The 22,137-nt window shown below is 42.7% G+C and overlaps 1 protein-coding gene across 1 annotated transcript; it reads right to left on the bottom strand.

Moving 5' to 3' along the window:
• Positions 1–12,093: 12,093 nt before the first annotated feature.
• GDF2 (growth differentiation factor 2) lies at positions 12,094–15,917 on the bottom strand. Its single transcript, XM_004716767.2, has 2 exons — positions 15,572–15,917; positions 12,094–13,063 (listed from the first exon to the last, which is right to left on the bottom strand). Exons 1-2 carry the CDS (start codon positions 15,915–15,917, stop codon positions 12,117–12,119), a joined length of 1,293 nt encoding a protein of 430 aa, XP_004716824.1. The 3' UTR covers positions 12,094–12,116.
• Positions 15,918–22,137: the final 6,220 nt, after the last annotated feature.

Here is a 22,137-nt window from a genome sequence, read left to right as displayed (position 1 = left end):
ATAGAGGTCCAAATATAGGCATGTATATATGAAAATGTATTTGTATATAATGATAGGGAAATAGATCGATGAATGTATATTTATATGTTAAGTATTAAGGTAGCAAATGGACATTGAGCCTCTACTCAAGTACTCCCTCTAATAACCCAGCATTCTGTGATGCTTACCTTCCTGACATGATCGCTGAAGACAAAAGGGGTACATAAGCAAATGTGAAGAAAGCTCATAGTGCCTGGCTATCAAAAGATATAGCATCTGAGCTCTTAAAGGCTTGAAGATAAACAAGTGGCCATCTAGCTGAGAAGTAATAAAGCCCACATGGAAAAAGCACACCAGCCTGTGTGATCATGTGGTGTTGATGGGATCGGGTATCAGGCATCAAAGACCCAGAAAAAAAAATTCTATCAATGTGAATGAGGGGAGCACGAGTGGAAACACAAAGTCCATTAGTAGATATTTGGACATCCCCTACAGAAGGGTCACAAGGAAGAGATGAGCTAGTCAAGGTGCAGTGTAGCACTGATGAAACATATATCTCTCCTCTAGTTCTTTAATGCTCCCTCCCCCCTACTATCATGACCTCAGCTAGATATACACTGGTACAGATAAGAGCTGGAAACACAGGGAATCCAGGAAAGATAACCCCTCAGTACCAATTATGAGGGTAGCGATACCAGTAGTGTAAGGGTAAGGTGGGGGAGGGAGAGGGGAAACTGATCACAATGAACAGAAAAGTGGGTGAAGTGAGACAGTGATTGGTGCAAGACATAAATTTTTTTTAAATGAAAATGTATTCTTAACTTCAACTTATATAGTCTCAGGGCATGCAAGTACCCGCACCCCCTCTAATTACAGGTAATCTCATGCATAACAAAGTGGGTTGTACCTTAACCCTAAAGTTCCCTGAGCTCAGTGGAGGAATAACCTAACACCAGTGCTGGGGGCACGGAAGGGGAACTGACTGCTTCTTGAGTAGGGAAAGCAATAGCAACATGTCTGCTCCTATAAATAAAGCTGCTGGTCAGAAAGAAATCAGCCATGTGTTTGTAAGAGGTAACTTTAAGGTAGCACTATTATGGGAGGATATTGTGGGGATTAATCTTAGTTATAAGAATGTGATTGGGATTCATTTCTAATTCACAAGTATGAAGGCCTGCCTTCACCCACAACCCTGGCCTCCCTGGCTACTTAAATATGAGAATAAAGATTTTGTCTGCATATATTCTCTTCCCAGTCCTCAGTTTCCCACACCCAATGAATATTCAGGCACCCTCCAACTCAGTAAAATTTCTAGGGGTTCAGTGGTGTGGGGTATGCCAAGATATTTCTATTAAAGTGAAGGACAATCTATTGTACCTGTACCCCACCTCCCCCGAACAACTAAACAGGAGGCACAATGCCTAGTGGGTCTCTTCAGATTTTGGAGGCAAAATATCCCTCATTGGGTATGCTACTCTGACCTATTTATCAAGTGACGTGAAAGGTCACCAATTTTGAGTGGGGCCCATCACAAGAAAAGGCTCTGCAACAGGTTCAGGCTGCTGTACAAGCTGCCTTGCCACTGGGACCATATGATCCAGCTGACCCAATGGTGTTAGAGGTGTCAGTTGTAGATAAAGATGCAGTGTGGAGTCTTTGGCCGCTACTGGTGAATCACGGAGTAGACCCTGGGGATTTTTGTGTAAAGGCCTGTCATCCTCTGCAGTCAACTACTCCCCTTTTGAAAAACAGCTGTTGGCCTGTTACTAGGTGTTAGTGGGGACTGAACGCCTCGCCATGGGCCACCAAGTCACCATGAGGCCTGAGCTTCCCATCATGAAATGGGTATCGTCTGACCCACAGAGTCATAAAGTTGGATGTGCACAGCAACACTCCATTGTTAAATGGAAGTGGCATATATGAGATCGGGCTAGAGCAGGACCTGAAAGTACAAGTAAGTTGCATGAGGAAGTGGCCCAAATGCCCACATTCTCAACTACTGCCGCAGTACCATCCTTCTCGCAGTTGGCACCTATGGCCTTCTGAGGAGTTCTGTATGATAATTGACTGAGGGACAGAAAAGTCATGCTTGGCTTACTGATGGCTCTGCACGATATACAGGTGCCACTCGTAAGTGAACAGCAGCAGCACTACAGCCCCGTTTTGGTATCTCCCTAAAGGACAGTGGTGAAGGGAGATCCTCCCAATGAGCAGAACTTCAAGCAGTGCACCTGGCCATTGTTTGCCTAAAAGGAGAAATGGCCAAATGTGCAACTGTATACTGGTTCATAGGCTGTGGCTAATGGTTTGGCTAATGGATGGTCAGGAAGTTGGAAGGAACATGATTGGAAAATTGGTGACAAGGAGGTGTAGGGAAGAGATTTGAATAAATCTCTCAGAATGGGCCAAGACAGTAAATATAATCATGTCTCATGAGAATGCTCACTGAAGGGTTACCTCTGAAGAGGAGGGTTTTAACAATCAAGTGGATAAGATGACACATACTGTGGAGAATAATCTTCCTTTCCTCCATCACTCCTCCACTCCTGTTATTGACCAATGGGCACATGAACAAAGTGGTGGCAGGAATGGAGGTTATGTGTGGGCTTAGAAATATGGACTTCCACTCACCAAGGCTGACTTGGCTACTGCTCCTACTGAGTGCCCTATCTGCTAGCATTGGCAGCCAACATTGAGTCCTGGCACCATTCCTCAGGGTGATCAACCAGCAACCTGGTGGCAGATTGATTACATAGGACCAGTTCTGTGTGGAGGGGGTAGCATTTTGTTCTTACTGGAAGAGACACCTACTCTGGATATGGATTTGTCTTCCCTGCATGCAATGCTTCTGCCAAAACCACTATTTATGGACTTACAGAGTGCTTTATCCACAAGCATCCCACACAACATTGCTTCAGATCAAGGAACTCACTTCACAGCAAATGAAGTGCAGCAATGGGCCCATGTCCATGGAATCCATTGGTTGTACTGTACCATGTTACTAATCATCCTAAAGCAGCTGGCTTGATAGAACAATGGGATGGCATCCTAAAAGACACAATTACTGTGTCAATTAGGTGGCAACATCTTGCAGGGCTTGGGCAATGTTCTCCAGGAGGAGGTATATCCTCTGAAAAGGAGGTCAATATATGGTGCTGTGTCTTCAATAGCCAGGATTCATGGGTCCAGGAATCAGCATTTTTACTTCCTCCCAGCAACCCTGTGCTCTTAAGGCCTGGAGATCCTAGCTCTGAAGGAAGGAACTCTCCCACCTGGAAACACAGCACTAATTCTACTCAACTGGCAATTAAGAATGCTCCTGACCATTTGGGGGTCCTCATGTCTACGGATAAACAGGTAAAGAGGGGTGTCACTGTACTGAGGGGTTTGATTGATCCCAATTACTAAGAGGAAATTGGACTGGTGCTAGAAAATGGAGGCAAAGAAAAATATGTCTGGAATCCATAGGCCATCTCTTAGTACTACCATGCCCTGTGATTAAAGTAAATGGTAAACTACAGCAACTAAATACCGACAGTACTGCTATTGACCCAGACCCCTCAGGAATGAGAGTCTGTGTCACCCCAACAGGCAAAGAAACATGGTCAGCTGAAGTGAGGATTTTGGTTTTCCTTACATTGAGTTGTAATCCATACTGTGTTAGGCAGGGTTTTCTAGAGAAACTAAACTGCCTAACACAGTATGGATTACAACTCAATGTAAGGAAAACCAAAATCCTCACAACTGGCTCAATAGATAACATCATGATAAATGGAGAAAAGGTTGAAGTTGTCAAGGATTTTGTCTTGCTTGGATCCACAATCAATTCTCATGGAAGCATTAGCAGAGAGATCAAAGGAAGTATTGCATTAGGTACATCTGCTGCACAGAACCTCTGTAAAGTATTGAGGAGCAAGGAACAGGAGGGCTGCCAAACCAAAGGCCCTTTTTAATAAACACCATAACATCAGTATGTTGCACTTTCCCTGTATTATATAATAGGTCCATATGTGACCCTGGTAGATCACTAGATATACTTTCACCTACCCCACCCGCCATTACTTCGAGGTGCTGCTTGCCCTTTCTCAGTGAGACACACTTTCACACAAACTAACAAGTAGTAGCACACTTCTTAAAATCCTTTTCCAATTTATAAAATTTAATCAGAAGAACACTTGTGATTAATATCATGTAAACCCTACTCGTGCACTCCCATCCCCTATTCATATTATCCACCAAGCTCTATGACTTCTTGCATACCTTCACACAATATGATTTCCAGCCCCCTATCTGATTTTCTCCTCTAATCCAAGGAACACCCCCCACACCCTACTATACAACCCAGAACCCTACACACCATCTATAGCTGGGCCATTATGCTGCACAAAAAACCCAATAGCAATAACCACAAAAAAAGCAAGATAAACAAAAGTCAACAAGCAAAGATTACCCAAATCCAATGGAAATACACAGTAAAAGAAGCCCCAATATAGACCAGAGAATGTACACTGGTACAGATAGAAACCAGAAACACAGGGAATCAGGACAGTTGATCCCTTCAGGACCAATGGCGAGAGTGGCTATACCGGAGGGTGGAGGGAAGGTGGGTTAGAAAGGGGAACCAATTATAAGGATCTACATATAACCTACTCCCAGGGGGACGGAAAACAGAAAAATGGGTGAAGGGAGACAACGGACAGTGTAAGACATGACAAAATAACAATAATTTATAAATTATCAAGGGTTCATGAGGGAAAGGGTTGCGGGGAGGGAGGGGGAAAAATGAGGAGCTGATGCTAGGGGCTTAAGTGGAGAGCAAATATTTCGAGAATGATGAGGGCAATGAATGTACAAATGTGCTTGACATAATTGATGTATGTGTGGATTGTGATAAGTGTTGTATGAGCCCCCAATAAAATGATTAGAAAAAAAAAGAAGCAGCAGCCCTGGAACTACCAGAAAAAAGAATGCAAGAGAATGATTAGGACTATATAAGAGATCTGTGGACCAATCTTGAAAACAAGGGAATAAATTGAGATACTAAAAACCTCATACTCCAAAGAAACCTAGAAGATAAATAATGAATAACTGAAATAAAAAACACAGTACAAGAACTGACCGATAAAATGGAAGAAAGTGAAAATTGAACCAGTAAACACTAAGACAGCCACACAAACTTCAGCAAACTAGAGAAACAATCAAATGAAAAATCAAATGAATCTAAAGAAAGCCAGAGGATGATGTGGGATACCATGAAGAGAAATAATATATCTCTTATTGGACTACCACAAAGGGAGAGATGATCACCATCCAGGAAGCAGAGAGACTAAAAACAATAAAATCAAGACATATAGTAGTCAAATTATCCAACTTCCAGAAAAAGGAGAGAATCTTGAAAGCACCTGGGGAGAAAAAAGCAATCACCTACATAGGTAAACAGATAAGTATAACTCAGATCAGAAACCAGGCAGGAAAGAAGAAAATGGCGCAATATATTCCAAACTTTGAAAGACAAAAAATGTCAACCACAATCCAAAAAGGGCATAAAGAAAACAATAGCATGCACAATAACTACCAAAATTTGAAATATATCTAGGAATAAACTTAACTAAAGAAACAAAAGACCTGTATAAACAAAACCACAGAACAGCAATACAGGAAACCAAAAGAGACCTACACAGATAGAATAATTTCTTTTGTTCTTGGAAAGGAAGACTCAATATTGTGAAAATATCAATACTACCTAAAGCAATCTATACATTTAATGCAATTCTGATCCAAATCCCAACATCATTCTGTAAAGAAATGGAACATTGAATTACCAACTTCATATGTTGAGGGAAGAATCCCTGGTTTAGTAAAAACTTCTTAAAAAGACGAACAAGGTAGGCAGTCTTGCACTACTTGACCTCAAAACCTACTATGCAGCAGCAGTTGTCAAAACAGCCTGGTACTGGTATAATGATAGCTACATAGACCAATGGAACAGGATAGAAAACCTAGAAATAAAAACATCCACCTACAGACAACAGATCATTGACAAAGGCCCAATAAACGTGAAATGGGAAGACAATATCCTCTTCAATAAATGGTGCTGGAAAAACTGGATATCCATCTGCAGGAGAATGAAACAGGATTCATAACTCATCACATGCAGAAAAACGAGCTCAAGGTGAATCAGAAACCTAAATATAAATCTCAAAGCTATCAGCATCATCAACAAGGAAATTGTGACAAATCTAAGGGCCCTAGTGCAGGGCATACATGGGTTACCAGATATGACAAAGGAAACCCTGTATACAGCAAAATAATTTATCAAAAGAGTAAAACGAGAGCCCACAGATTGGGAAATGATATTTAGCAATGACATAACAGACAAAGGACTAATTACTAAAGTCTACAAAATACTGCAAGCCCACAACAAGAAAAAACAAACAACCCCTTCTTAAAAGGTGGGCAAATGACCCATACAGACAATTTACAAAGTCACTCCAATGACTAAAAGCTCATGAAGAAATGCTCCCATTCACAAACTGTAAGGGAAATGCAAATCAAAACAACAACGTGATACCATCTAACACCCACAACCATAGACAGATTGAAAAAAAACAAAAACCAAAGAACAACAAATGCTGCGGAGGGTGTGTAGAAATTGAAACTCGTGTACACCATTTGTGGGCTTGTAAACACCTACAATCACTGTGGAAAGCGGTATGGTGATTCGTAAAACAGATGGCAATAGAAATACCATACAACCCAGCAATACCATTGCTGGTCATATATCCCAATGAAATAAGACGCAGATCAAGGGGAGACATATGTCTCCCATGTTCATTGCGGCACAGTTCACAATAGCAAGACATTGGATACAGCCGAGATTCCCATCAGTAGAAGAATGGATTAAAAAAACTTTGGTATATACACACAATGGAATACTAGGCATCCCTAAATAACAGTGGTGAAGCATGAAACACCTCATGACATGGAGGGAGGGATCTGGATATCATTTTGCTGAGTGAAGCTAGTCAATCATAAAAGGACAATTACTGCGAGTCCATTGCTGTAGGGATGAACATCAGGATGGGGACAGGCTCAGGCTTTCAGACTCTCTCCTCTTCTCACCAGGTGAGTCAGGCAGCTTGGTAGAGAGCCTGACTGGTGCTCATGAACCATGTACCATAATCTCTATATGTGTATTTTGAACATCACTTTGGTGGAGGGGTCCTCACATCAGCTGATATCAGATTTTTGCAGAAGAGGGAGAAGATGACCATTTAGTGGCTGCAATGCAACGGTGTGATGGGGTTCCTTCCCCCGATACTGGCTGACATTTCTACCAGAGTGATGAGGGATCTTGATGGGAAAATCATGTCAGGAGGTGGGAAAGGGAACATATACATCTTGGAGAAGACAAGTGTATGTCTGTTGGTAGAAAAATAGGGAGGACAAACTTCCTAGCTGGGGAGAAATGACTATACTTGTAAGGAATCAACGAGGGGAGTATGCCTGGTACTAGGATTCAAATAAGCCACATTGTTCCTATTTTCAGTACATCCCCTGGGAATCTAGGCCGTGTGCCATATAATACTGGGACATTGAACCCTGGATCTTTGAAGTGCACAACACAGGCCAATGGTCATACCAGAAGGATCCAATGTAGAGACCCTACTAGGAGAACTAGGCTCTTCTTCAAACACACCTGTAACCTCAAGACTCAAGACTGAAACTATACAGTGTTTGAAGAAGGAGATTGCTATGGGAAGAGTACTGGCCTATCAGTAGGTGGACTAGCATTTACTTACTACTTCAATGCCCTACTCACTGTATTAAGAGGCATTGTCAATGAATATTCTTGTAAGTTTTGCCTGACAATCAACTCCCATTATTTGTGTAAATAACATCCAGTCACACATAGCATTTATTCTATACAAGTCAATAATCCATGTAGTGGGGATTTTTAGCTAGCCAACACTTATTCATTTTCCATTTCTGAATAGAGTTTTAAAGTTATTACAATGGGATAATCAATGACACCATAAACAGAAGGTTTATGGTCCTTATGCTCCAGGAGATGATTGGTAAGATTCTCTACCATAAAATGACAAGGATGCCTCTAAAGTGAACCAGAGGCAGAAACATAGATTCAGGAACGGATTTGGGGTTCACACTTAATCCTAGCTCCAATCTAAGAACAATTAGTTCTTGTGTCATTTCGGGATACAAGCCCTCATGAAGGAAGCATGGAAGATATGGGTGGTATAGCAAAGTGTGGTGAATACATTAGATGGTGCCTGACTATCAGAAAGAAAAGCATCTGGAGTCCTAAAAGCTTGTTCTCAAAGAAGTAGCCATCTAAGTCAGACGTCAACTAGGCCCACATGGAAGAAGCACACCAACATCCACGATCGAAGGGTTGTACATTATATAACCCAAATCTGAAGGAGGGAACCAGAGCTTAATTGTAACATTCTGGTTTGCAGAAGGTTGTGGATGACATGGGAGCTAAAAATACATTTTCAGAATCTATGCAGGGAATAAGCCTCTGGTGATTTCCCTCTAACCATAATTGAGGGATGGGAATAACCTGGTATTGAGTATTGGAGAGATGATGATAGATTTAAATGAAAATTATGACTTGAATGGTTAAATCCTTGTTATTTGATCTCGCTTTTGACACACTTTATGCTTGACATGGTTTATAATATTTTCTGGGTTTTTTAATATTGGGGTTTATCTCTTGTACTTTGCCATTGTGGGTAGTCTTCTTGACTCCTTGTTATTTTTTGTTTTTCTATTTCTTGGGTATTTGAGACAGGGTGGGTGAATCTATAGAGTAATAACAAGAATAAGGATTGCTTGGGGGAATAAGGGAAATGAGGCTAAGGGGGAGCTGATATCAAGAAGTTCAAGAAGGAAGAAAATGTGTTGAAACTGATAGTAGTAACGATTGTAGAATGCTGTTTGATATATTGAAATATGGAATGATATGTTGTCTGGATGAGGTTCTAATAAACTGATTTGAAAGACATCAGTAAAAAGATTTACAGTCTCAAAAACTCACAGGGGCAGTTCTACGCTGTCCTATAAGGTTGCCATGAGTCATAATCGATTCAATGACAGTGAATTTGTTTATTTATTTGGTAAAGGGTCTATATGAAATCTGTTTGCTTTTTCAATTAGAAGACAAAATATAAATAAAGTATCAACTAAAAAAATAAATTAATAAAAGTACTGTTCAGCTTAACCCAACAGAAATAATCAGTGCTGACTGTGTCCCTATTGTATGCTTGGTCTCTTCAGGTATACTGGTCAATGACGACTCAGGAGGAGTTGGGGAAGGAATGAGTGCAGCTATCACTTCCTTAACAATCTGAACTACTTTTGACTTTCCCAAGGACCCTGAGAAGCTTTCTTATAAGTGTCATAGGCTCTCTTCTTACTGCTAAGTATCTTCAGGGTGTTCGGTTCATACCTGGGAGACGCTTAGGCTTCCTGAATGTGCACCAGTGATAATAGGAAAAGGCTCCTCTCCAAAACCCCGAACTCAAGTCAATTCTGATTCAAAGTGACTTCATAGAATAGGTTATAACTACTTGTGTAGGTTCCTTGGACTTTAATTATTTGGGGGAGAAGGGAGTCCTGTCTCTTATCCCCCGGAACCAACAAACTGCAGCATAACTCAGATTCCCTATCTCACCAGAGGATGGGGTATCCAGAGATACCAAGATGCCTGTCACACATGCATTGATTGCCCAAAACAAAATGTACAGAACTCAGTGCCGAGAGAAAATTAGAGTTTTATATTTAAGACAAGAATCTCAAGAATTCAATAGCAGAGCATTAAGCCAAAGTTGTAGTTTCAGAGGCCAATTCTGTGTGCATTCTAGAAACTCCTCAGGTCAGTGTCCCTGCAGGTAAAAGGATGACAAAGCCTTGCTTGTTTCTCCTTAAGTCTTTCAGTGTTGCCAAGGCTGAAGGCCAGAATTCTGCCACCAGGGCTGTCTGTACAGGAAAGCACCCAATATGTGAGCCTTGTTATACCTCTGCCCTATGGAACCTGGAAGCTCTTCCAGAGCTAGCCCTCTGCTTCTTCATTTGTGAGTATCCAGTTACAAGCTGGGTTCATTTCAGGGCTTCTGACGTAAGGAGATGAAGGAGGGGAGCAGGGGAAGGGGACGAGATTGTGGAGCGTAGGATGAAAGGAAACAAGGTGGGAGATAAAGTGTAGGAAAGCCCAGTGGAGGGAGCTAGTCAGACAAGTTCATGGGAAAACCAATGCCTCAGTGCACAGGAAGAAAGAAAACTACAGAGTTGTGTTAACAAGTGAGATTTGTGTATCAAGTGAGATTCGGAAAAGAGAAGACTGTCCGTTAAAATTGACTAAGTAATTTCTATCCCCATTTCTGGTACAATTCTGGAAGAGACCACAGTGATCCTGGTAACAGCCATGTTCTGAAGCATATTTGTGTTAACATTATTTGTTAGCTCAATGTAATAATTTAATACAAGCCATTAAAAAAGGTACATATTCAAACACACATGGGATATGGTGCAGGTCTTGCTAAGTCTCTTGTAGGCTGTGCTCTGGCCAGCAGTCAGAAGGATCATGAGACACAATCTTCACTACATCCAGAATCTTCTTCACTCCACTCCATTCCATGTGTGCCCATAAGAGTCAGGGAAGAGGATGAAACTCAGAGGAAGCACTGTCTTACTCTAGGTCCATGGAGCCAAAGCCTGGCTCTGTGGCCCAAGCTGAGAGGTGGGATGGAACAAACATTTTGAAATTATTTACTCAAGAAACCCAACAAGTACTGGTGGAACAGAGTCCAGCCAATAGAAATGGGAGGACTTTGGAGGCCAAGGAGTCCTTACTCATAATGATTGGAGGTCTTATCACTTCAGTACATGTGACCAAGGAGTAAAATCAGGGACAATGCAAATACCAAAGTAAGAGCAAGATGCCTTGCATGTACTTATTCCAATGAATCCAAAATCCAGCCCCTATCTCCCTGTGGAGTCTTTTCAGTGGAGAAGCTCAGGTTGTGTTTGCTGGTTGAGTTTGTTATGCTGGATAGGCTGCAGTAGGCTGTCCATAACTCAGGATAAATGGCTCCCTTCCCTACAAGTCCATGACAGTGTATCTACCCTAGGACTAGGAGGAGTTAGTAAGAGCACTGGACATAGAAGCAAAATGGCCAGTGTCACTCTAACCACAATGTACAGTGTGTCTTAGAGGGCTATGGACCTGGATTCTCTCCAATATGCCTTATTGGTGCTTGGGATTATTTTCAGTGCCTCTAGGATAATATGAATAATATTTAGCTACTGTATCAGAACAAACGCTCTGAATATTCCCTGGTAGTAACATAAAATCTAGTCATTTTGTTGCATTCCAATTGGGCCTCATCCCTGCCTTTCCTCAACACTCCTGCCTCCAAATGTGCAATAGCAACAAAGTAGCATGATGAACTGTAATCACGAAGCTGGGAAGATTGTGGGCTTTGGAATCCAGCAGCCTTGAGTTGGAATTATGTCCAACCCAGATGCTATTTTACCTGTCTTAATCTTAGTTTTTGCATTTGTAAACTGGAGGTCATAATGCCAACCTCACTGGGTTATCAGAAATATGTGAAATGATCTGTGTAGAGCATACATTCATTCCTTTCCCTTTCACCTCCTGAGATTACTGGAATATACCCATTCCTCTTCAACCCCTTTAATTTTCTCAAATTTTTGTATGTCACCGATCTGTCATGCTACTTTGGAACATTTCTGCTCAATTTTCTGCTGATTCTGGATTGTTTTCCCTATCTCTTTCTCCTCATCTCCTCTTCCGCCGCAATAATCCTTCCAGTCCTTCCTCTTTCCCTCCCACCCACACATCCAGGTGTCCTTTTCTTTCCCTTCAGTTGAAACCAGTGGTGTGTGTTTTGAGCGGGGAACGTGTGAAGGAAACCAACCTTGAAGATGTGGTTCTCCTTTCATTTTACAGACTGACATGTAGATTAACTTCATCCCTAACATTGCCTAGGGTGATACAGAAACTCTCATTAGGAAGCCCCTCCCTTCTCCAGCCTCTCTTCACTTTACTCTAATTAAAACCCTTCCAGAACACTGCATGGCATGAGAAGGCACTACCTACACCCACACTCTGCTACACTCATGCCTTCATAGTGGTACTTCAGAGTGGGGACCCCCATGTCATCCTTGTAGAGTATTGAGATAGGGCTCAATTTGGTAGGTACGCAGCAGGCTTTACCAACCTTCATGGGAAACTTGAGATGCACCAAGGTCTGCACAATAGCGTGCTTCGTTGGGGTCACATCATCAGCAAGGGGGAAGAAACAACCACCTTTACACTCATATGCATCATACTCCTTAGGCGCAATGATCCAACTGTCCCAGCCAATATCCTCAAAGTTTACCCGTAAAGAGGTCTTCTGACAGTGATTGCCAGCCCCAGTGCTCCTTTTCTGTCTGGCTAAAGAAGATCCTGTGGCCAGGTGAATGTTCATTCTTTCTTCATTGTCCTTTTCTTTACCTCCATCCAGCAGACTATTCTCAGGCAACTTTTTGAGCACATTCTCCTGTTCATGGCCAATCATCTCCCTAAGCTCCAACCTGGTCTCCTTGGTCCCATTGCTGCGATCATTAGAGAAGACAACAAAGAATGGAAGGTTTTGGGAACCTGGAGGAACACTGATATCCAGCTTGTCACAGCCTTTTCTGTGACTCTCCACTATCACCTCCAGTTTATTTTTGTTCTTGGAAGAGTCTGCCCTGACCCACCGCCTCACTGCACTGGAGACCTCAAAAGTTTCCCAGCCTTCATCTCGAATGTTCTGGGACACCAGAAATGTCTTGGTACCTGAAGAACAATCCCAGTAATTTGTTCCATCTAGAACATCATAAATGGCCATGCTTCCTTTCAGCTCATGAGGTGCGTCCTTGTGGTTTTGACAGGAGATGTAGAGTTGGAGTTCAGCCCTCGTGATAAGCTCGTGCCTGGGTATGGAGATGTTGAAGAGCAAGATGTGCTTCTGAAAGGGGAAGTCTTCTGTGGCAGTTAAAGAGACAGCATCTGAAATGGAATTACAGAGTGGTGGTTATCTCCTGGAAAGGTCCATTGTCATGACAGCAAAGCTGAGTTTCATGGTTTGGATGAATGAGTATCCAGAATGATTAAAAAAAACAAACCTTTTTGTCTATTAAGTTTCTATTGCTTTTACTTATGCCCTTAAATTAGAAGAGTATTTTGAAAGACACATTCAAGGTGCGAGATAACTTAAATTGGGGTTGGTAATTCCTACTCTTTATGACTGAGGTTTTGCACATGGAGCTTCACATAATACATTTCAGCTTCATTCTCACACCAAAGTTGGGAGGATCTATTCATTACTCCAATCTTACAGAGGAGGAAATTGGGACCCAGAACATCTGACTGACAACATGCACATGTCAAAAAGTATCATCAGTTAAAAATCCAAAACTAAATCGAACAGGAAAACACATTGTCATCTCTAGAGTGAAGATCTTGAGATTATGAATTTGAAGAACTCATGGAAGGGGACTTTGGAATAATAGCATTAAGACAAAATTAACTATTTCAGAGATCTAATGTTAATAACATTAATTTAATTAATATTTCAGATTCTTTATGGTTCAAGAAATAAATGTTTCAGGAAAAGTGAAAATATATTATTTTAAAAAGCGTTTTGAGGAAATAAATACATTGAATTCCTCAATTCCTTTGTAATTCCAGGCAAAAACAGAGCTTCACCAATATCCCTGTATTATCTCTATCCTCTGCTTCTCCTGAGGTAACACATGTCATTAGCACATTCTGTGGAGAAACTACATTTCCCAACATGGGCAGGAAACTATGCTGTTTTGAAAACTAGGCATGCTTTAGTATCTGCTCAACTGTAGGGTCAATACTGACTCTGTACTCTAGGAGACCTTGGAAATGACTTAAATATCTCTAACTCTCAGTAGATGGTGTTGCTGGATAAGTGTTGGACTAAAGTGCAAGCCCATCAGATACGTTGTGGGAGAAAGATGAGGTTATCTGTTCCCATGATGCTTAAAAACTTTGCAAACCCTATTCACAATGAATAGGAATTGGCAGTGGATTGGCTTGGTTTGAGTTGGAATTGACTTGATGGCCATGCTTTTCTTTGCTTTCCTTTTTTTTTTTTTTGCAAAGTGGGGTCCATGAAAAATACATTAATAACTTGTGATGTCTTGAAATGGCTTTGGGGTATCAGTCAACACCTAGGAAAAAATCACTTCTCTTTCAGTCACCTTGGCTTCTGTGGAGTCACCTAGGGGTATCAGGGCCACATGCGCAAATCAGAAAGCACAGAATGCTGGCTCAGACTGCTGGGCTCTGATCCTGTGCTTTCTGACTTGCACATGAGGCCCTGATGCCACTAGGTGGCTCCAAAAGGAAAAAAAAAAATCCCTCATAGAATTGTGGGATTTGAGGATTTAGACCTAAACAAAAAACTCAGCCACAAAAACCTCAGGTCACAGATGTGCCCTCTGTGTTAGCAGCATCATTTGGGGGACTTTCTTTTTCTGAAAAATTATAAAACCTATTTCAACTGGGTCTGCATTCTGACTACAGTCTCCATTAGAGGGAGCCCACGATCTGAGGGCTGAATATTAATTTAAAACTCAGTAAGTACTGCCATGGCATCCAGGTATTAAGTCCAGGAAGGGCAAGCTTCTGATTGCTTAGAGGAAAACTTGGTAAAACAAAAGCCCCTGTTGACCCTTGGTGAGCCCGGGTCAGAACCCAGCTACTTAAATAATATGTGACCTTGGGCACGTTCTTTCAGTATCTATAAGCCTTGGAGCTCTGCTTCAGAAAATCATTTTACCCTACTTTTGTAAGGCTGGCATGAGTAATGAATATAGGGCTGCTTATTTTTCACCTTCTAGTCCACCAAATCGACAATATAAAATATACTTAAATTCTCCAAAGTTTTACTCTGAAAGGATTTTTTCTGAATGTAAATGTTAAAATCATTTTGTTAGAGAAGCTTCCAAAGTTTGAAAACATATCAGTGTGTTCAGGGTTAAATAAATATCTATTTCTAAGGAGAAATGGAACAAGAAAGAAAAGGGTGGGAAGGAAGGGGAGAAGGAGAAAGGGAAGAGAAAATAAGGGAAGTGGAGAGAAGTAAAGGAAGGGAAGAGGGTCAAAGGGAATGGAGGAAGTAGGAGGTAGTAGATAGAAGAGAAGGGAAACAACAAAAGAAAGGGAACTGGGATTTCCTGGGCACTTACTGCGTTATTTGTGACACTGAGCCATAGGAAGGAGACTGCTGTAGAGCCGCATAGACCAATAGAACTCGCTGCAGAGATGCAATGTATTATTAATCTACACTATTCCCACACAGCAGCCATAAACTACACATTGAGCTTGTGCAATGAAGGAACTACATTTTTAACTTTATTTTATTTTAAGTACCTTAAATTTGGACCTAAATAACCTTGTGTGGCTAGTGGCCACCATATTGGGTAGTGCCACTATGGACCCATGAGTCCCTCCCCAGGACACCCCAAAGTGAGCTGACACTACCTTCCACACTGAAGCTCCGCACGATGTTGGAGTCTGGGGTGGACGACTTGTCAGTGATGTACCTGTTGTATAAGTCGATCATATATTGTGGTGGCTGCACTCTGGTTTTGTTTTGGGAAGGAACGTTGCTCAGGTTGAGGCTGCGCAGGAAGTCCACCTTCATATTCTCCAGAAACATCTTCAGGTCGAAAGTGCCCCTATCCTGGTTTCTTTGAGCCTCCCTCAGCAGGCTGTGAGAATTGCCTCCAGCAGACACATGCCCCCAGGTCTCCAGTGGCTTTGCTTGTACAGAACAAACCAAGAGAGAGAACATGGACAAAGCTACCCACAAAGGCCCAGGGTACATCTTGGGAAGACACTCTCACCAGGCTGAAAATTGCAGACTGGTGGCCTGTGGTGGGTTAGTTGGAGCAGGGAAGAGCACTGTGGGAGTGGCTTCACATCTTTTTACAGCTGCAGTGCTCTGGAGGCAGCTGGACCCGCTTATCCCAGGCTCTTGCTGCCTTTAGTCCAAGTGTCCTCCACTTGTATTTATCTGGCCCCGATGCCATGCTTGAGCCCTTATCTAATGTTGCTCTCCACTAATGATGGCTCTATAAACATCTGACAAACATACAGGGTTGGTGGGAAGTACAGCATGACAAGCATCCACATTCTCCATGGGGTCATTGCCCCCCAATTAGGATATGTGCTCATTTCCTTGCTAGCTCGGTTCATAAGAATCTTGAGACAGGGGTGATATATGCTCCATCTCCTGGGCCATAGAAACAAAGAATTCAGAAAACAAATAATACCAAAAATCCTTCCTATTATAGAAACCATAGCACTTAAGACCCAGAAAATCCCAAGTAAACCAAGAAAACCAACATAGAAACAGGGAGAAGACTGCTCCTGTAGAATCCACTCCCTCATTTACTTGCCTAAATCTGACTTTCAGCAAGGCATGTCGTTTCTTTGGACTCTCATTCCCTTTCTGAAAATTGGGACTCATAATGCTTATTTCAGAAGATTGGTATACGAACTTTAAAAGATGATATTCCTAATATCATGGCAGTTAGCACAAGGAATGCAGTAATCCACAACAGGTTACATGGTGTATCTGGCTACCATGCCTTAGTTTCTGAGTTTGACTAAGCTCAGAGCTATAGGAGATAGCCTGTACTTACCCAGTCTGTTCTGTATAGGTCTCATAAACTCTCTGTGGACTGCTAGTACTTATCCCAGAGGGTTTGTGATGCCAGTGGTGTGGGCCCCATGGAGAAGTGTGCACTCTGGGTAGATGGAGGGGGGATGGGAAGAGATGAGTTCAGGACTTCTAATTCTGTGGTTGATGCATGTGGTAGAGAAGGTCTAGTGCTAGAGGGTCTGGCAGGTGTTCTGGCCTGAGGAGGATAGAAAGCATGGCTCTAGTAAGGATCACATGGCCCAGGGTGGTGTTATCTTGAGAGCTAAAGCATCCTAACTCACAGTCCATTTTCCTCATTGCACTTTTCCCAAGGTAGGAATGAGCAAAACACTGGGGATGTTTGGTGGTTTACTCTAGGGAGTATTTGGGCACAGCACTATTTCATGATGTGGGGGCAGGACTCCTTAGGGGAGGTTTCAATGCACTGAAGGTTCCAGAGGGGCTTTGCCAGGTGGACTTGTAGTCAGAGACCTCATGAAAGCACCCAGCTTTGTTCCTGTCCCTAGTTATCTTCCATCTGTCAGTTTGTCTGCTTGTGTGTTGCTAACAGCAGGGATATGCTAACTGATTTCAGCATCACTTTCAGACTTTGACAGTTTTGGAAGAAATTTACTTTTAAGACTCTGTTAGTGAAAACCTTGTAGATCGCAAGAGAACACTGTTGGCCATGTTTGCATTGTCCATGTCATCAGGATGACTCAATCACTAAATGTGGACATCGTGCTTGGTGAATCCGAGGGTCAGTGAGATTTAGGGAGACATTCAGCAAGATGGCCGTAATGGCAGACTCAAACACACTGACAATTGTGAGAATGACATAGGACCTGGTAAAGTTTCATTGTACGCAAACTTACTATGAGTTGGACCTGACTCAATGGCAGCTAGCAATTGCAGTGTGTGTGTGTGCAATTGGGGGGAGAATCTAGGAATCCCAGCATAGCAAGACCTGGACAGAACTTGCTGTTTCCAACCTTTAAAGACACTGCCAGGAAGGATGAAAATGGAATAGCTTCAGAAATACTGAATAGAGAGGGAGCAGGAAGTGTGCTTGGCAATGAGTCAGCTCAGTGAGATAATTCCATTGAGCAGGGAAAGGATGGGCCTTCCCTGAGATCTGAGATCATTTTAGCAGGAAACAGGTGAAGGAGAAACCATAGGATAAAGCAACCTTCACCCTAGGCTACAGTTCTGCCAGGCAGAAGAGAAACTCTCATACTCCTGAGACTGAGCTCTAGGAAGAGGCTGGCTTGATTGAGTCACAGAAATTCTTAATCACTGCTCTCCTCCTCCTATCTCAAATTATGAACTTTCTGGACCACACAGAGAAGTAGGGCTCTGGAAGTGGGTGGGCCAGGGAAAAGGAGCACTAAAAAGTGCTCTGAATCATTTAGAAGTATAAAGATTTATCAAGTTCAAGGCTGCGCCTTTATCACATCACCTCCAAAACTCAAAAGTACAGGTATAACATGAGTCCCCTGAGGTAAGTACAATCAGCACTCCAGGAATAGAAGAATAAACACCTATCTCTCAATAAAAGGGTGGAAGCATAGACAGTTGGAGGGAGGGCAGGCCACACCTAGGGAGGTACATGAGAGTCCAACATAAAGAAGGGGAACGGGGGCAAGTGGAGGGAGAAGCAGGGTGGGAAGAAACTGAGTTGATGGCACAGGGGGAACAGGGCACTAGCCCATCCAGGGGGAGAGTATTGGTTGTGTTCCCACAGAACTGGAAAGTGCATACAGACCCCATCACGACATGCCAAACCAGGAGGGCAATGTAACGCGTGGAGGAATTCACAAAGAGACTGGACTGTATGCCGGCCCTAACCAGAATTAGCCCGACCCCCTGCCATGGAAGGGAGTACCACAGAAAATGGAAATCGATCGTCTAGTGTGAGAAAGGAACTGACCTACCACACTACACCCAGAAGGAAGCTGAAGCAAAGGAAGGCGGAAGAATGGAGTGGAGCACACCTGGGCCCACCAAGCTCAGAGGGCGATAGCCCAGCTCGGAGAGCCCAATGTACAGAGAGGACCATATAGTTGCCCCCATGGTGAGATGCGACATCCTGCAATGACCCATGGCCCTATACGGGACAGCACTGGAGACACAGTGTGGGATGTGTGACTGAGCTGACCACACTACACTGAGGCAAAACACTGGGGGCTTGCAATGGAGCGGCAAGGAAGCAGAGCATGGAGGTCCTGAGGGAGTACAAATGATGGACTTTTGGGCCAGGACGTGGCACCCCATTAGACTCATCCGGAAAACACTCCTAAAGGTCAACAAACAGACCTTGAACTGCAAACAGGCTTTTTTTAACTCTTTTTTTCCTGCCTATTTGTTTTGTTTTGTTTTCCTTTTTTCTCTTCTTTTAAATTTTGTGTGTCAGTGGCTTTTTTGTTTGTTAGTTTGCCAGTGCTGATGCTGCTGTCGCCATGTTCTTATGTGCCACTTTGGTGCTGTTCTGTCAAAGCCATCCCCAAATATTAATATATCTGGAGGTCCACCTAGATAAGAGAGGCTGGGAAAAAATGTGAGAAGAAAATAAAGGGACCAATGGCCCCGGAGGGACATGAGAGTGTGGGAGGTCGGGGAAGGGAGGAGGTGTTGTCCCAGTCAGGGACAAGGGAAAAACAAGTGGTTCAAAACCAATGGCAGGGAGGGGATGGGAGGACTGGTAGGGAGTGACCGGGCAATGTAACTGAGAGGAATTACTGAAACCAGAATGAAGGCTGAACATGGTAGTGGGACAGGAGGAAAGCATAAGGAAACAGAGGAAAGGAGTAGGAGGCAAAGGGCATACATAGAGCCTAAATACAGACATGTAAATATGTAAATATATTTAAGATTATGGGGGAAATGGGCCTCAGTGCATATATTTATAGGTTCAGTAGTAGGGTGGCAGGTGGACATTGGGCCTCCTCATGCGCATTCCCTTAATACAAGAGCACCTTGCTCAGCTAAACAGTCATTTCATGATACCCACCTTTCCGACATGATCGCTGAAGACAGACGTGTGCATAAGCAAATGTGGTCAAGAAAGCTGATGGTGACTGGCTATCAAAAGATATACCATCTGGGGTCTTAAAGGCTTGAAGGCAGACAAGTGGCCATCTAGCTCGGAAACAACAAAGCCGACAGAGAAGAAGCACACAAGTCTGTGTGAACACGAGGTGTTGAAGGGATCAGGTAGCAGACACCAAAGAATAGAAACCATCGTTGTGTGATCACCTTCCCCACATAAACGCTGAAGACGAATGTGTGCATAAGTAAGTGTGGTGAAGAAGGCTAGTGGTGCCCGGCTATTGAGACCTATAGTATCTGGGAACTTAAAGACTTGAAAGTAAACAAGCGGCCATCTAGCCCAGAAGCAACAAAGCCCACATGGAAGCAGCACACCAACATGTGTGATCATGAAGGGCCGAAGGGACCAGACTTCAAGCACCAAAGGCGGGGGCGGAAAAATCATATCATCGTGAATGAGGGTAGCGCGTGATGGGGACCCAATGCCCATCTGTGGACAACTGGACATACCTTGCAGAGGGGTAGTGGGGAGGAGATGAGTCACTTAGGGTTCAGTATAGCAATAATGAAACTCACAACCATCCTCTAGTTTTTAAACACTTCCTCCCCCCAATTACCATGATCTCAATTCTACCTTGCAAACCTGGTTAGACCAGAGGATGCACAGCGGTACATATGGGAACTGGGAACACAGGGAATCTAGGACAGATGAACCCCTCAGGACCAGCGGTGACAGTGGCAATACTGGGAGGGAAGGGGGTTAGAAAGTAGGAATCAATCACAAGGATCTACATATAACCTCCTCTCTGGGGGATGGGCAACAGAAGGGTGGGTGAAGGGAGATGCCAGGCAGTGTAAGATAAGATATAATAATAATTTATAAATTATTAAGGGTCCACGAGGGAGGGGGGGAGCGGGGAGTGAGGGGGAAGGGAAAAAGGAAAATGAGGAGCTAATTCCAGGAACCCAAGCGGAAAGCGAATTTTGAGAATGATGAGGGCAACAAATGTATAAGTGTGCTTTACACCATTGATGTATGTATGGATTGTGATGAATTGTATGAGCCCCAATAAAATTATTAATAAAAATGACACAACAAACAAACAAACAAAAAAATGAAGCAATACAACCCCCAAATACATAAAATGTTGGATACCAGGTCAGGTCCATCATGCATCCTAGGGAGAATCTGCTGCCAAGTTTTAACTATTCAAGGCAGGCTTATGCCTTTGGCCATGTATACTCACTAATGCACTCTGTTAGTGGCCACTTTCCTTTTGTCCCTGGAGGCTTGTTTTCTATGTTGTCCCCACATATGAGTCTTGGGTTCTGACTGTCATCCAGAGCCTATTGCAAACAGGATTCTTACAATTTATGCTCTGATCCTGAGATCTCCTTTGAATTCGGGTTATATGATTTACAGTCCTTCTGTGAGTTATGATGGCGTGCTTCTTCCATGTGGACTTAGTTGACATGTTACTTAAATAGCATTTTGTTTGGAGGCAACCCTTTAAGACCCCAGACGCTCTTTTGTCTGATAACCTGTCTTCTCTGTGTTCCCTTTCTAGAAGCAAGTATCAAGCAGGGCCATGATGTAAGAACTAATTATTCTTAAACTGGAATTGGGATTTAGTGTGACTCCCCAAACCATTCCTAGATTTATGTTTGTTTGATTGTTTGTTTGTGTCTTTCAATTTATTCTTACTTGGGAATTAGCGCAAATGTCATGTTCCATCTCATCAAGAAGAATTGTACCATTGCTTTTATATAATCAGTTCCAAAACATCCTGTTTCTACCTGGGTACTTTGACATCGTTTCTCTTTTATTGCCCCACCTCCCCTACAACCTCTCCCTGACATCCTTGCTCTACATGCTATCCTTATAGGTTCCATTTACAGGAAAACAGAAAAAATTATTTCACAACTTCGATAGAATAATCCCATAGCAACTCTGAGATATACCCTGATATGAACAAACAAAACCCGGATACATTAGAATGATAGTCACGGATTGCCAGACTATACAATCCCAGTATATCTTAAAGTGAAAGAATTTAAGAAAAAATTCAAGACCCTAGTTGCAAGACTGACAGATTCTATGGGCAAAAGTTAAAGAAAGGTGAGCTTACAGAATGCTCAAATTTTAGAACAATGTCATTGATGTCACATGCAAGTAAATTTTTGCCAAAGACATCCAACAACAGTTACAGTAGTACTTTGACAGGGAGCTGATAGAAATTGAGGCCACCTCCTCTCTGGGGGATGGGCAACAGAGGGGTAGGTGAAGGGAGATGCCGGCAGTGTAATATAAGATATAATAATAATTTATAAATTATCAAGGGTGCATGGGGGA

Source organism: Echinops telfairi, unplaced genomic scaffold, assembly GCF_000313985.2.
Source record: "Echinops telfairi isolate 266 unplaced genomic scaffold, ASM31398v2 ScPeMD7_35;HRSCAF=133_0, whole genome shotgun sequence".
In the NCBI taxonomy this organism is placed as follows: Eukaryota; Metazoa; Chordata; class Mammalia; order Afrosoricida; family Tenrecidae; genus Echinops; species Echinops telfairi.
Note: the sequence above shows the minus strand (reverse complement) of the source record. Positions and strands in the feature narration are given on the sequence as shown.